General features: G+C 52.5%; 1 protein-coding gene across 1 annotated transcript in view; it reads right to left on the bottom strand.

The window, feature by feature from the left end:
* Positions 1-16,891, bottom strand: part of tinagl1 (tubulointerstitial nephritis antigen-like 1) — a 212,999-nt gene that overhangs the window by 111,214 nt on the left and 84,894 nt on the right. The window contains exon 4 of the mRNA XM_038802144.1: positions 379-468. Coding sequence (XP_038658072.1) covers positions 379-468 — 90 coding nt within the window. The remainder of the gene's footprint in view (positions 1-378; positions 469-16,891) is intronic.

The raw sequence follows: 16,891 nt of genomic DNA, 5'->3' as shown, positions 1-16,891 counted from the left end.
CCGCACATCTTTGGACTGTGGGAGGAAACCGGAGCACCCGGAGGCACACAGGGGGAGGACGTGCAGACTCCACACAGACAGTGACCCAGCCGGGAATCGAACCTGGGACCCTGGAGCTGTGAAGCATTTATGCTAACCACCATGCTACCCTGCTGCCCCAATACTATCACAGCACACACAGATGATTAACATTGTCACAGCACGTGTGTGTGTCAGTCTAGCTGTTACAGCACATACATGTGAATAACATGGTTACAGCATACACAAGTGTAAGTAATATTGTTATCATATAGGTGAATGTGAGTGATATTGTTTCATAACAAGTGTGTGAATTACAAGGTCAAACCCACATCTTTGTTGTTGAAGAATCACACTTACCCATAATTCCCTTGATTGATGTTTTGGATCATTTCCTGATTGATAAGACACACACGCTGCTCGCAATCCCATTGGCTGTTGCTGCAAGTGCTGAAAAATCACACACACAGTTAAAGAGAACATTATACATCTCGAAACAGGGTCAGAAAGCTCAACAGAAATATTGCCTTTAAAATCAGCAGAATGGGAGAGTACCTTTCAAAAATCTTCAAACACCAGGAGTCCTAACTTTACATAGGTGACCCCTTACAGATTATGGCCTCTGGTCCTAGACTCTCCCAAAAGAGGAAACATCCTCTCACTATCTACCCTGTCAAGCCCCTGAGAATCCAATATGTCTGAATAAGGTGGCTTCTCATTCTTCTAAACTCCAATGAGTACAGGTGCAACCTACTGAACCTCTCCTCCCTCCAAACCCAGGCTCGACCGAGTGAACCTTCTCTGGATGGACTGCTTCCAATTACAGTATATCTTTCCTTAGATAACGGTACCAAAACTGTATTCCAGGTGTGGTCTAACTGGTGCCTTGTATAATTTAGCAAGACTTCCCTATTTTTATACTCCATTCCCTTTGAAATAAATGTCAATATTCCATTTGCTTCCCAATTACCTTCTGAATTTGCATGCTAACTTTTTGTGATTTATGCACGAGGACCCCCAACTCCCTCAGTGCTGCAGTTTTCTGCAGCCTTTCTCCATTTAAATAGTATTCAGCTCCTTTATTCTTCATACAAATGTGCATATCTTCACGTTTTCCTACATTACATCTACCAAGTTTTGCCCACTCACCTAGGGCGGGATTCTCCCCTACCCGGCGGAGAGGGCGTATTGGAGTGGCGTCAACCACTCCGGCGTCGGCCTCCCCAAAGGTGCGGAATTCTCCGCACCTTTAGGGGCTAGGCCCGTGCCGGAGTGGTTCACACTCCGCCGGCTGGCGTGAACGGCCTTTGGCGCCACGCCAGCCGGGGCCGAAAGGACTTCGCCGGCCGGCGTAAGTCCGCGCATGCGCCGGAGCGTCGGCGGCTGCTGACATCATACCGGCGCATGCGCAGCGGAGGGGGTCTCTTCTGCCTCCGTCATGGTGAAGGCCATGCGGGACAGAAGAAAAAGAGCGCCCCCACGGCACAGGCCCACCCACCGATCGGTGGCCCCGATTACGGGCCAGGCCACCGTGGGGCACCCCCCAGGGTCAGATTGCCCCCCCCCCCCCCCCAGGACCCCGAAGCCCGCCCGCGCCGCCAATCCCGCCGGTACCAGAGGTGGTTTAAACCATGCCGGCGGGAAAGCCCTGTCAGCGGTGGAACTTCGGCCCATCGCGAGCCGGAGAATCGCCGCAGGGGGCCCGCCGACCGCCGATTCTCGGGTGGCGGAGAATTTGGTACACGGCAAGGGCGGGATTGACGCTGGCCCCGGGTGATTCTCCGACCCGGCGGGGGGGGGGTCTGAGAATCCCGCCCCTAATCTGTGTCTATCCTTCTATCGACTCTTTGTGTCATCCTCACCACTTGACTTCCCAACATATTTTGGTGTCATCTACAAACTTTGCAATCGTACATTCACTTCCCTCGTCCAAGTCATTAATATATATTGTCGATAATTGTGGCCCCAGTACTGATCCCTCTGGCACTTCACTAGTTACAGGTCGCCATCCTGAAAATGCCGCTCTGATCCTGACTCTCTGTCTTGGCCCCTCGAGCCTGCCAAGCCTCTATCAATGCTACCCCCAGCACCAAGTGCTCTTATTGTATTAAGGAGCCTTTTGTGCGGTACTTTATCAGACACTATTTGGAAGCCCAAGTATATTACATCTACTAGCTCCCCTTTCTTCATCCTGTTCTTAGCCACCTCAAAGAATTTTAAGAAATTAGTCCGGCATGATTTCCACTTCATGAAGCCATGCTGACTCTGCATGAATATATTATGTATTTCTAAATGATCTGCTGTTACATTCTTTATAATGGACTCTCCTACTCGCTGAGGTCATCCATGAAGACCCCACCTTCTCAACCTTGCCCCTTGCCTGAGGTGTTGTGATTTCAGGTTAAATCAGTTCTCTCTCAAAAGGGGAGATCAGCCTATGGTCCTTGGGGATTATGGCAACTTTCAATTTCGATGGAGTCCAACATTTTCCCGATGACAGATGTTAAGCTAACTGGCCTATAGTTACCTGTTTTTGTCTCTCTCTTTTTTTCAATAATTAAGACAGCAATAAGTGACATGTGGCCTTATAGTAATGAGGCCTTTATGCAAATTTCAGGACTGAATCCCAAACTCTCTGGAATTTGTAAATGACCATGACTGAGTGAGGTGAATCTGCTTTCTCTGAAGCTCATCTACACCATACAGATTGCATTCCTACAGGCTTTCTGCAGCTCCATTGCAAAGACAGCAACAGTCATAGCTCAAAATCCTTCTTCCTAAATCTCACAACCACAGCGATGTTACAGTCAATCTCCAGTATGCTGTGTTTGCTCAGAATGATTATATGTCACTCAGATCCTGGAAGAAAATTTCCATGGAACACACCCCTTTCCCATTGTACAGAGTCCCAGTGGGGCAAATCCTTCCCATTCATAGACATCTCTACATTGTGGAAGAACAGCACGGTGGCCCGGTGGTTAGCACTGCTACATCACAATGCCAGGGACCCGGGTGCGATTCAGATCTTGGACGACTGACTGTGTGGAGTTTGCATGTTCTCTCCGTGTCTGCGTGACCTCCCCTTTGCACTGTAGGGATTGTATGTTTCTAAAGAGGCCATTCAGCCCATTGAGTCTGCACCAACCCTGCAAAAGAATACCCTACCTAAGTCCATGCCCCCACCCCTTCCCCATAGCCTCACCTAACCTTTTGGCCACTATGGGCAATTTAACATCGCCAATCCATCTAACGTGTACATATTTGGACTGTGGGAGGAAACCGGAGTATCCGGAGGAAACCTACGCAGACAGACACCCAAGACTGGAATTGAACCCGGGACTCTGGAGCTGTGAGGCAGCAGAGATAAACACTATGCCACCGAGCCGCCCATCTCCAGGGATTGATGCAGAGTGTTGAAATGTGTTGATGAGGAGGATTAGAGAAGTATTTTTGGATGGAGAGCAGGGGGTCATCCTAAAGGAGAGTTAAACAGAGTCAACTGTTACATGGGCCATTTGCCAAAGGAAGCCCTTATGACCCGGGTGAGACATGGCCGGCAGCAGGAAACTCTGCTCCCAATGCTGGCAATAGAATCCCATGGAATCCATCCCACTCCCCCAGGAAACCGGCGACAGGGATTCAACTGTCAGCCGGTCAGGAAGATTCCGTTGACGAAAATGGCTGGAATGTCCCCCCATTAACTATGTTGCATCCAAGATTCTTCCCGAATTGGACAAACATTGTAGGTAATACCCGTGTCTCCTCCATGCAGCCAACATTTCCCAGCATCAAAAGATCCCAATGTAATTCCGATGTTAAAGTCCCACTCTGACAGATCAATGGGCCACACTCCCAGTTCCTGCAGTTACTCACAATCAGTGGTGTGTTTAAGTCTCAGGGCCCAGGCAATAGATTTCAGATTAATCATTATAGTGTGTTGGTTGGGCTCAAATTATTCTGCAAAATATATTGAACTTCGAAAAGGTGGGTTTATTGCATCATTGTTAACCTCCCTTCCTCTGAACCAGAACCTTCGGGTTCAGATTCGGAATCACTCTAGGACCTGATGGTCAAGGAAGGTGTGTTCATAACATGGCCAAAAAGATTGCTTATCAACATGAAAATCCTTCCAATAGACCTGTGGTAGGTGGTAAGAGTGGAAAGGTTCCCGATTAGCTGTGCTCAATACAGAGTGGTGTCCCTCATGCTGCATCCTCTGATTTCAGGCTAGCAACCTGTTGAGGAAAAAGAATCTACGGAAACAGACGTAAGCATGTCTGCTTCAAGTGCCACGAGTCACGGGATCATCTCAGTCCAAGAACTTCTAAACAGAAAACAGGACTTATTTTTACATCTGCCACAGGATCTCTGGCACAGCTAATCAGATTGTCCCTCCTGGTACGTGCAGTTTCCAATATGGCTAGAGAGCAGAAACAGTTTCAGTTTCCTTCTCTCTAGTCTAAGGCCATTGAGACCAAATACTGTGTCAATGGAACACACGCCTCAGAGTTAGAACACTGGGACCCAGCCCCACTCTAGAGACTGAAGACCAAGGTCAGGATTCTCCGCGATGGCCCGACGTCAACGTCAGACCCCCACTGCCTGCCCCCCATCCCCCCTTCCCCATCCCGCCTCCCCCCCTTCCCCCTTCCCCCATTCCCCATCCCCTATCCCCGTCTGCATGTCTAACCATGCATGCTGTATTGTGTATTGCAGGACCAAACGTTGACCCACCCGTCCCTGCGGATGGCGACCGCCTCCAGAACACCCATGAGACAGGGATTGACCCGGCCCGTCGGGCACACAACGCCCCCACCCAGTGCCAGGGCGACCATGAGACAGGGATAGATCTGGAGAGTCAGGCGTACACAGCTCCCATCTAGTGCGAGTGCGGCGATGCTGGCGGGCCACACCCAGCGACAAGGAGGGCATCCACAGCAACAGGCCCCCATCCCAGTCTGACCACACCCAGCGACGAGGAGGGCAGCCACAGCAACAGGCCCCCGTCCCAGTCTGACCACACCCAGCAACGAGGAGGGCAGCCACAGCAACAGGCCCCAGTCTGACCACACCCAGCGACAAGGAGGGCATCCACAGCAACAGGCCCCCATCCCAGTCTGACCACACCCAGCGACGAGGAGGGCAGCCCCAGCAACAGGCCCCTGTCCCAGTCTGACCACACCCAGCGACGAGGAGGGCAGCCACAGCAACAGGCCCCAGTCTGACCACACCCAGCGACGAGGAGGGCAGCCACAGCAACAGGCCCCCGTCCCAGTCTGACCACACCCAGCGACGAGGAGGGTAGCCACAGCAACAGGCCCCCGTCCCAGTCTGACCACACCCAGTGACGAGGAGGGCAGCCACAGCAACAGGCCCCTGTCCCTGTCTGACACACACGACACAAGTATCCAGGAGACACACCCACCCAGGAGACACACCCACCCAGGAGACACACCCACCCAGGACACACCCACCCAGGACACTGACACACTGGACACAACCCCCCCAGGACACCCACACACAGGGGACGGATGGACAGGAATCACCATTCCAGGGGACCCCGGATTTCGGGTTGGATGAGGAGCACGACATTACGCCACTGCTATCTCCTACACCATCGCAGAGAGCTTTCCGTGCAGGCGCCGTCTGTAGCCCAGGACATGGCTGCCTCTCACAGGAAGCCATAAGCCAGAGCCAGCAGCAGATCGCAGAGGCACGTAACGCCGAGGCCCAGCCTCAGCAGACAGAGACCCAGTCTCAGCAGGCCGTGGCCCAGTCTCTGCAGCAGTGGCCCAGAATCTGCAGCCAGTGGCCCAGTCTCTGCAGGCAGTGGCCCAGTCTCTGCAGGCAGTGGCCCAGTGTCAGCAGGCAGTGGCCCAGTCTCTGCAGGCAGTGGCCCAGTGTCAGCAGGCAGTGGCCCAGTCTCTGCAGGCAGTGGCCCAGTGTCAGCAGGCAGTGGCCCAGTCTCTGCAGGCAGTGGCCCAGTGTCAGCAGCAATGGCTCAGTCTCAGCAGGCCATCGTTGAGGGCATCGGCGCCCAGACACAGAGAGGGATGGCCAACTCCCTGAGCTCCATGGCTGCAAACCTGCAGACCCTTGTTGACACCAGGTCAGGCCTCCAAGACTGGCAGCGCCAGGTGCTGGGGGTGCGTCGGATGCTGGATCCGTTCGCACACCCGACCCATGGAGAGGCCCGGGGGCCATCGGGCATCCCGTGGATTGAGAAGGTGCTGGGGCCCGTTCTGGGTCCCCCTGCAAGGGAGATCCCGGAACAGCGTGACACCTCAGACTTTCCCCCCCCCACCCCCTTCCGTCCCGGGTGCTTCTGGTGGGCAACGGGCAGGACAGGCTGGCAGCTCGCCATCCTGCTCGCCCGAGCCGTGGCCTGGCCCATCCAGGCCGGGCCGCCCCAAGAAACAGCCGCCAAAGGGATCCCTAGTCTCAGGGCAGGAATCACAGGAATCCACCTCCAGTTCTGCTGTACTGTCTGGGGAACCACCTCGACATAGTCATAGGGCCCGTAAGGCCAAACAATTAGACACTGAGTAAGCAGGGCACAGATTAGTTATAGGGGCCAGGGCACGTGTATGAACTGTTTGCCATTAAAATCACTTTCACACCTACAGAAGCTGCCTATGTGCTCTATCCGATGCGTGTGGGTGTGTGGTCTGCAGTGAGTGCCAGTGTGTCTTGTGTGTGAGGGGTGATAGGACGTCGGCCTCAGGTGAGTGTTCCCCCCTCCCCGGGTCACCCCCACCATCCCCCCGGGCAGACGACGGGACCGTACGCTGCAGTGTCAAGGCCGTATGCAGGGACAGTCCAGGTGGAGGGTGGTACAGTGGCCATGGGTCAGGCATTGTCCAACGATGTAGAGCCCGGAGCTCATTGCAGAGCAGATTGTCATCATCCTCCATGGTATGCAATGGACCCGCTTCCACTGGCGAGCACGTGAGCCCTGCCCGTCATGCCGCAGGTAGATGTGCAATGGAGGGGTGGTGTGCACGCGGATGATGTGAGGGTGGTTGGTGGTGGTGAGTGGGATGAGGGAGGCAGGCTGGTCATATACTGTGCTGTCCGTGCCCATACCCGGTGATTCCCACACCCCCCTAGTCTGTGAACCGGGTGGTGATCAACCTGTCCCATGCCCACTGGCCCAGCCGGTAACGGTGGGCAGCCTCCCGTCCATGTCCAGCCGGCGGGTCCTATACCTTGCCCCCATCCTTCTCATCTGGGGAGGCCTGCCCTTCATCGTGTTGCCCCCCCCCCCCCCCCCCCCCAACGTGCCTCCAGCACATCACCCCACTGCTGGGCTATGTTGTGCAGGATGCAGCAGATCACAACGATGCGGTCGACCCTATCCGACGGGTAACCACCCCCCCTCCCCGGCACTCACCCTCCCCCCCCCCCCCCCCCCCCCCCTCCCCTGCACTTACACTCCCCGGCACTCACCCCCCTGCCCGGCACTCACCCCCCTGCCTGGCACTAACCCCCCCCCCGCCCGGCACTCACCCTCCCCCCCCCCACCCCGGCACTCACCCTCCGCCCCTCCCCTGCACACACTCCCCGGCACTCACCCCCGCCCCCCTCCCCTGCACTTACAATCCCCGGCACTCACTCTCCCCTCCCCCCCCCATCCTGCCCGGCACTCACCCACCACCCCCCCCCCCCCACCCCCAGCATTCAACCTCCCCCCCTCCCCGGCACTAACCCCCCCACCCCCCCCCCCCCTCCCCAGCACTCACCCTCCGCCCCTCCCCTGCACTTACACTCCCCGGCACTCACCCTCCACCCCCCCCCCCCCCCCCACCCCCAGCATTCAACCTCCCCCCTCCCCTGCACTTACACTCCCCAGCACTCACCCTCCCCTCCCCCCCCCCCATCCTGCCCGGCACTCACCCTCCCCCCCCCCCCCCCCCCCGCCCCCCCCCCCCCCCCCCAGCATTCAACCTCCCCCCCTCCCCTGCACTTACACTCCCCGGCACTCACCCCCCCCCCCCACCCACCCCCCCCCCCCCACCCCCGGCACTCACCCACCACCCCTCCCCTGCACTTACACTCCCCGGCACTCACCCTCCCCTCCCCCCCCCCCCCCCCCCCCCCCCCACACAGCATGCATTCAACCTCCCCCCCTCCCCTGCACTTACACTCCCCGGCACTCACCCTCCCCTCCCCCCCCCATCCTGCCCGGCACTCACCCTCCCCTCCCCCCCCCCGGCACTCACCCTCCCCTCCCCCCCATCCTGCCCGGCACTCACCCTCCCCCCCCCATCCCCTGCCCGGCCCTCACCCTCCCCCCCCCCCCTCCTGCCCGGCACTCACCCTCCCCCCCCACCCCCTCCCCGGCACTCACCCTCCCTCCCCCCCCCACCCCCAGCATTCAACCTCCCCCCCCCCCCTGCACTTACCCTCCCCGGCACTCACCCTCCCCCCCCTCCTGCCCGGCACTCACCCTCCCCACCCCCCCCCCTCCTGCCCGGCACTCACCCTCCCCCCCCCCTCCTGCCCGGCACTCACCCTCCCCCCCCCCCCCCCCCCCCCCCCCCCCGCCCGGCACTCACCTTCACCCCCCTCCCCAGCACTCATCCTCCCGGCACACACACTCCCCGGCACTCACCCTCCCCCCCCTCCTGCCTGGCACTCACCCTCCCCCCCCCCCCCTGCCCGGCACTCACCTTCACACCTCTCCCCAGCACTCATCCTCCCGGCACACACACTCCCCCGGCACTCGCCCTCCCCTGCACTCACCCTCCCTCCCAAGCTCTCACCCTCCCCCCCCGCCCCCCCCGGCACTCACCCCCCACCCCTGGCACCGACCAAGATCACCAGCACGCACTCTCCACCAGCAAAACTGCGAACCTCCCCCAACTACGGCCGTTCCGTCACTTCTCTGGTGGCTGCCCTATGCCGATCCCTACCTCCGCGCTGGCCGGCGTCAACCAGCATTACTGGATGACACCGTTAAAAAGGTTGTTTGATTTGCCCATCCGGCCCGGAGAATTGGAGCAGCCCCGGGGCCCAGAGCGTTGCGCTGGTCCTTGCTATTCTGCTATTCTGCGAGGCGTGCGGCGCGATTCCCGTCGGCGTGAATATTTGGCTGTCGGAGAATATCGTGGGCGGCGTCGGAGTGGCAGGGCGGGATTCACGCCACCCCACGGAGATTCTACGATCCAGCAGGGGGTCGGAGAATCACACCCCATAATCCAGTGCAGTACTGAGCGAGTGCTGAGCTATCAGAGGTAGCACCTTTCAGATGAAACGTTAATCTGCGGTTCTGTTTGCTACTTCAGGCTGGTATGAAAGATGCCATGGTACTACTTAAAGAGAAGAATTATCCCTACTATCCATAATGTGGTGATACGTATATTTATAGCAATGTATATAGTTACCTATTAATGTATATAGTTATCTATACGACCTCCAACCAGCAGGTAATGAAGGAGATCCACCATGTGACTCCAGAGATCTGGCAGGTGGTAGTAAGTTGTACTGGAGGACAGGTGCATTAGAAGTTGCTCCAGGAGAATTCAATTGTTCGTTATTGTTTATATTATAGTTTGTTAGTTATCTTTCCACTTGTTCATTTCGTTAATAAATGATGTTACTTGTCAAAGAACTAGATGTTCTTTGTGCATCTCTACCACGGTCACAATACAGAACAAAACACATAAGACCATAAAATACAGGAGCAGACTTAGGCCATTCGGCCCATCAAGTCTGTCCCATCATTCGATCATGGTTGATATGTTTCTCATCCCTATTCTCCTGCCTTCTCTCCGTATCCCCTGGTCCCCTTATTAATCAAGAACCTACCTATCTCTTTCTTAAAGACACTCAGTGGTTTTGTCTCCACTGTCTTCTGCGGCAAAGAGTTCCACAGATTCATCAGCCTCTGGCTGAAGAAATTCCTTTTCATCTCTGTTTTAAAGGATCGTCTCTTCAGTCTGAGCCTGTGCCCTTGGGTTCTAGTCTCTCTTACTAGTGAACATCTTCTTTAGGCCTCTCAGCATTCTGTAAGTTTCAATGGGATCCCTCCCTCATCCTTCTAAACTCCATTGAGTACAGACCCAGAGTCCTGAAGCGATCCTCATACAACAAGCCCTTCATTCCAAGGGTCATGCTTGTGAACCTCCTCTGGACCCCCTCCAAGGCCTTCCTAAGATACGGGGCCCAAAACTGCTCACAATATTCCAAATGGGGTCTGACCAGAGCTTGTACAGTACATTCCTGCTCTTGTATTCTATCCCTCTCAAAATGAATGCTAACATTGCATTTGCCTTCCTAACTGCCGACTGAACCTGCACATTAACCTGAAGAGAATCCTGAACTAGGACTCTTCATTAATATTCAACACTCAATCACTGTCATCACAAAATCAGATTATCTGCTGTTGGGAGAGTTTGCTATGTGTAAATTGATTCCAGAGCTTCCTACACTCCAGATCACACTTCAAAAGTGAATCACTTTGAAACATCTTGAGCTTGTGAAAGGTGCTATAGAAATGCCAGGCCTTCATTCTTTCTTTCTGACGGTCAACAACAAGCTCAGCAGAGAGCAGGACTGAGTAACCGCATCACTTGTAATTCCAGTCGGCAGTGTACATGTGCGTTTGATTACATTCAGACACGGAGTGCAGTCCATTTCTGATCAACATCAATGGAATAAAAAAACCTTTTTTAGAAGTTTAAACTCCACCATCTAATTATGTTTCTCCTTGGTATTTGTTGCTCTTTGATTCTTAAGACGAAATCACTGAGTGAATGATTAAAGGTCAGCAGTACAAAGTTGAACAAATTGCTTCATTTATTGACAGCCTGATCCAGTGAGAATAATTTTGCGCAGCTACGTCACGCAGCTATCAACAATGTGAAGCAAACCCATATTCTATCCACTGTCACCTATTCTTTGGCAATGTCAGTCACTCCAAGTTCAGCTTTCTGGAAGAGGAGGTGAGCTAAGCCACAAATATTAGACAAGGAAAGGTAGAGTGGGTTTTATTGGGGAAATGTAACTTTCATACTGATTTGGGCTCGCAGACTATCACATATCAGCAAGGTACTTAATTTCTCAAGAGTGCCTGAAATTGTTTTCCAGAACAGTCTGGGCAAGAACATCAAAGAGGAAGGCCATATCAGATTTATCAACAAGCAGGCAGATTTACTTAACAGCCTAATGCTGCATGAACATTTATCTGGTAATGAGATTGAGTTCAATGCAATGTTTAAAAGTGAGATACACAAAATAACTTTTTGTTCATTTTTAAAATTCAGTTAGGGGATGTGGGTGTTGCTGGCTGGGGCAGCATTTTTTGCCCATTCCCAGTTAGCTGCCTTCTTGACTCTGTGTGTGCGGACACCCAGAGTGCTGTTAGGAAGGGTGTTGCAGGACTTTGACCCAGCAACTGCAAAGATTCCAGATTTAGATAAGGTTGATTTCAATGGGATGAGACAACCTGTTCACAGTAAACTGGACAAACCTGTTAATGGGTAAAAAAAACAGATCAATGGGAGGTGTTTAAAAATAATTTAATGTGACACAGGATGTGTTTACACACCTAAGTTCAACTTGGCAAACCGTCCTGGAGAATCCCGGCTAGGGCTGACAGTCCCAGAGAATTCCAGCTAGGTCTAATTGTTCCGGAGAATCCAACTAGGAGTAATGGCCTGGAAGAATTCCGATTGGGGCTAACTGTCCCGGAGAATTCCGATTGGGTCTAACTGTCCCGGAGAATCCGGCTGGGTCTAACTGTCCCGGAGAATCCGGCTGGGTCTAACTGTCCCGGAGAATCCGGCTAGGTCTAACTGTCCCGGAGAATCCGGCTGGGTCTAACTGTCCCAGAGAATCCGGCTGGGTCTAACTGTCCCAGAGAATCCGGCTGGGTCTAACTGTCCCGGAGAATCCGGCTGGGTCTAACTGTCCCGGAGAATCCGGCTGGGTCTAACTGTCCCGGAGAATCCGGCTGAGGCTAACAGCCCCGGAGAATTCCGGCTGGGTCTAACTGTCCCGGAGAATCCGGCTGGGACTAACAGACCCGGAGAATTCCGGTTAGGTCTAATTATCCCGGAGAATCTGGCTCGGGCTGAAGGCCCGGGTGAATTGTCTATAAAAATAAAAGCAAAAAAGCAAAAAATGGCAAAAAATGTCACCGATCCTGGTAAATGTGAGAGCCATAAAGACTGACAAAAATGATGGTAAGAGTTAGAAAAAGAATATGAAGAGAGTTGAAAGACATATTGAAATCCACATTCGGGGCGAAATTCTCCGATCCCCAGTAGGGTCGGAGAATCGCCTGGGGGCGCCTAAAATCCCGCCCCCGCCGTGGCAGAGATTCTCCGCCACCCGGGAAGTGGCGGGGGCAGAAATCTCGCCACTCTGATCGGAGAGGCCCCTGCGGCGATTCTCCGGCCCGGATGGGCCGAAGTCCCGCTGCTGGGAGGCCTCTCCCGCCGCCGAGGTTTAAACCACCTCTGGAACGGCGGGCTCAGCGGCGCGAGCAGGCCCGCGGGGTCCCGGGGGGGCGGGGGGGCGATCGAACCCCGGGGGGTGACCCCACGGAGGCCTGGCCCGCGATCGGGACCCCCCCTCAGAGTCCGGGCCATGCCCTGGCTGCATTAGTTTCGTGGCGGACGCGGAAGAGAACCCCACATCGCGCATGCGGCGGCAGCGACGTCAGTGGCCAGCTGCCGCTGACATCACTGCCAGCGCAAGCCCGGACCGGCGAAAGCCTTTCGGCCAGCCCCGCTGCCGGGGGGGCCGGTTTTTTGCGCCGGTCTTCAGGTGGCAACCGCTCCGGCACGGGGCTGGCCCCCAAAGGTGGGAAGAATTCCCCACCTTTGGGGAGGCACGACCCCTGAGTGGTTGGCGCCACTCCCCTACTCTGGGACCCTCCGTCACGCCGAGTAGGGGAGAATGCTGCCCTATATTGGGAATAAAAGAGCGAGATTGCAGCAACTAAACCAATCCTCAGGCCCAGGTGGCCTCAAATCTAGGATTTTAAAGGAAGTAGGTATGAATACAAAAATTAACAAAGGGAAAGCAGTGCCTGATGAGCCTGATTATATTTTCTCAGGTGACTGAAGTATTGGACTGGTGAATGTCTATGGATGTTATTCATATGGACATCCCAAAGGCATTTGATAAAGTCCCTCATAAGATGCTGCTAACTAAAGTTAAAAACCATGGGATTGAAGGCAAATGATTGATCTGATAGGGTCATTAGCGAGTGACAGGAAAGAGCAGGGATAATGGGCAGGTACCCTCATTAGCAGCATGTAACTAATGGTGTTCCAAGCATCTGTGTTGGGGCCTCAAACATTGACGATGTTTACTAATGACTCAGTTGATGGGCTGGAAAGCCACATATCCACATTTGTAGCACAGGCATACAGGCAGCATTTTGTTAGCAGTGCAGATGGAAGCATAGAATTACAGAGAGATTAAGTGAATGGACAAGACGGTTGGCAAATGGATTTCAACGTTGGCAAACTCGACAGACGCATCTCAGTTTGAAAGGCCCATTAGACCTAATTTTCACTCCAAGGAGGCAGGGGTGAGATAGCGTCGGGCCCACCAACCCCGAAAGAAGATCCTGGGCAGCCAGAGAAATGGGCCCGTGTCAAGGCAGGCTGGTAGAATGCCCATCTCGAAACTCTGGGACTCCATCCAAGATGTTTAGAAGCTGTTGGTCCCTAGCCTCTCCACTCACCCACCCCCACCCTGGGTGAGTGCGCAGTCAGTCCCAGCCCACAGACCCCAGAAACCCAACACAAGAAAATTAACCTATAATTTGTGTATTTCCCTAATAATCTAAACCCTTGACTGATCCAATGAGGTACAGGCACCAGACTCCCTAGTAAAGCATTAACAAACTGTTTATTTATTACAAGAGTGAAAAATGGGCATATCAAGGAAATACTGGAACGATGGTCTACCAGTTCACCTATTCCCAAAACCCCATTGCACCCTCCACCCAGACATGCACAAGATAGACACACGGTAAGGGGATAGGGGAAGAATTAAAATAACAGGAATTGAAGGAAAAGATTTGAGATGAATCTTCGCTGTTGTCGTTGTGACCTCTGTAGGTGCCAGTCTTCTCTGAATGCGACCATCTGAAGAATGGATTTATAGAAGAAATGTAGGTTGGTACAATTCTATCCTTCGAACATCAGATGAAGCCTTGCACAAGAGATTCAGGTCGGTTCAATTGTCTCCTTCGACCACCAGATGAAGCCTCCATCTCCCTGAGAAATTACTGGCGCTCTATACCTGAGAAATTACAGACTTTTCCATATGCCTGATCTCTGTGCAGAGACCCCAGCTGTATTATGGCGAGTGTTCTCTCAGGCTGGGTTTTTCCCAGTCATTGACACAGAGGATGGAAGTATTACAGACCTGATGAGAAACTGCTAAAGCCTTTCACTCCAGAAGTTCCCTTCACAGATCTAACTGCTGCTCGTAGTCTTCCAAGTAAGAGTACCTTCCCAGGTCTGGCTAGGAGCCTTTTAAATCGCCTGGCAGTGAGAGTGCCTTCCAGCTGCTTCCTGCCTGTGTATTCTCACAGAACTTGGGACAAAATGAAGCTCTTCATATGACCTGCCTTTCTTCGGGAAGATTCTGAATGGTTCCACCAATTGCAAGCAACAACAGGAGATGGCTCAGAATTCCAGATTCACTGAACGGCTACTTGCCAAGTTTATCGAACTGACATCATGGTCTCTGCCACGGGATCTAAAGGGGAAGTCCTAATTTATTACAGCAGGGGCGTTTTTGTTTGCCTAAAGTCTCTAGCTTAAGCAACAAAATAAATTCTAACGATGCAGCAGCTAACAAGAAGGCGGTAGATTAAAGGTAGTTAACAGAACAGGAATTTTTAAAAAACACAGAACAGTCAAAGGTTTTACACCAGTATCCTAACACCATGCCATCTCATGCCTTCCACCCACCAACATACACCATGCCAGCGTTAAGAACAAAGAACAAAGAAAAGTACAGCACAGGAACTAACTAAAAAAAAAACTTCTGCCCTTATTCCGTCTGTATCGTTCTATTTTCTCCCTATTCATGTGCTCATTCAGATGCTGCTTAAATGTTGCTAATGTGCCTGCTTCCACCACATCCTCTGACAGCACGTTCCAGGCACCCACCACCTCTCTACATTAAAAATGTACCCCGCATATCTCCCTTAAACTTTCCCCCTCTCACCTTGAACCTGTGCCCCCTTGTAATTGACACTTCCACCCTTGGAAAAAGCCTCTGACTATCCACCCTATCTATGCTTCTCATAATTTTGTAGACCTCTATCAGGCCTTCCCTCAGCCTCTGTCTTTCCAGTGAAAACAATCCTAGTTTATTGAACCTCCCCTCGTAGCCAACACCCTTTATTGAACTCTCTCCAAAGCTTCCGCTTCCTTCTCATAATGTCGTGACCAGAACTGAATGGAATACTCCAAATGTGGCCTAACCAAGGTTTTATATAGCTGCAAATGATTTCCCATCTCCTGTACTCAATGCGCCGGCTGATGAACGTAAGCATGACAAATGCCTTCTAATACACCTTGGCCACCCATCTTGCCACTTTTAGGGAACTATGGACTGCATACCCAGGTCCTTCTGCATATTAATGTTCCTAAGGAACCTGCCATTTACAGTATTAGAAATACCTAGATTTGATGCTCCAATCATCACCTCGTATTTGTCCGGATTAAACTCCATCTGCCATTTTTGTGCCCAAGTCTCCAATTTATCTTTATCCTGTTGTATCCTCTGACAATCTGATCAGCAACTCCACCAATCATTGTGTCATCTGCAAACTTTCTAATCAGACCACCCACATTTTCCTCCAGATCATTTATAGATACTACAAACAACAGAGGTCCCAGCATTGATCCCTGCAGAACACCACTAGCTACAGATCTCCATTCAGAAAAACACCCTTCCATCGCTACTCTCTGTCTTCTATAACCAAGCCAGTTCTGTATCCATCTCACCAGCGCACCCTGAATCCCATGTGATTTTAGTTTTTGTACCAGTCTACCATGTGTGACCTTGTCAAACACCTTACTAAAGTCCATATAAACTATATCCACAGCCCTTCCCTCATCAATTTTCTTTGTCACCTCTTCAAAAAACTCAATAAAGTTGGTGAGACAGGACCTTCCCCATATAAAGCCATGCTGCCTATCACTAACTAGTCAATTTTTCTCCAAATGTGCTTATCAATTCATGCCCCAACCTACACAATGCCCCCTCATTCACCCATACCACCTCCATCCTAAATCATGCCCCACTCATCCTCATGCCCCCTCATATCACTCATGGCCCCCTCATACCTGCAAGATATGTCCATAGCCATTGACCATCCACAGGCCTCAGGAGCCATATGCAGATGAAAAGAAATTTGAACAATCTAATGCAGTTCTTAAACACAGAATGTTCAAAAAACTTCCATTCATGAAACCAATTCAAAGCTTTTCAATCTCAAATGGTTAACCTCTTAAACAAAAAAAACTTCTGTTCAGACCCAACATCAAAGGCATCGAATCGTTTCGTAGCTTTTTAACACTGTCAATCAAATTGTGAACTCTGCTGAGAAATTATACCATTGAAACTCAACCAAGTATTCATAGAATTTCTACAGTGCAGAAGGAGGCCATTCTGCCCATCAAGTCTGCACTGATCCTCTGAAAGAGCACCCTGCCTAGGTCCATTCCCCGCCCTATCACCATAACTCCACCTCACCTACACATTTTTGGATACTAAGGGGAGATTTAGCATGGCCACTCCAGCTAATCTGGACATGTTTGGACTGTGGAGGAAACCAGAGGACCTGGAGGAAATCCATGCAGACACGGGAAAAACGTGCAAACTCCACACA

This window comes from Scyliorhinus canicula, chromosome 1 (genome assembly GCF_902713615.1).
Source record: "Scyliorhinus canicula chromosome 1, sScyCan1.1, whole genome shotgun sequence".
Classification (NCBI taxonomy): domain Eukaryota; kingdom Metazoa; phylum Chordata; class Chondrichthyes; order Carcharhiniformes; family Scyliorhinidae; genus Scyliorhinus; species Scyliorhinus canicula.
This window is presented reverse-complemented; position numbering and strand designations above follow the sequence as displayed.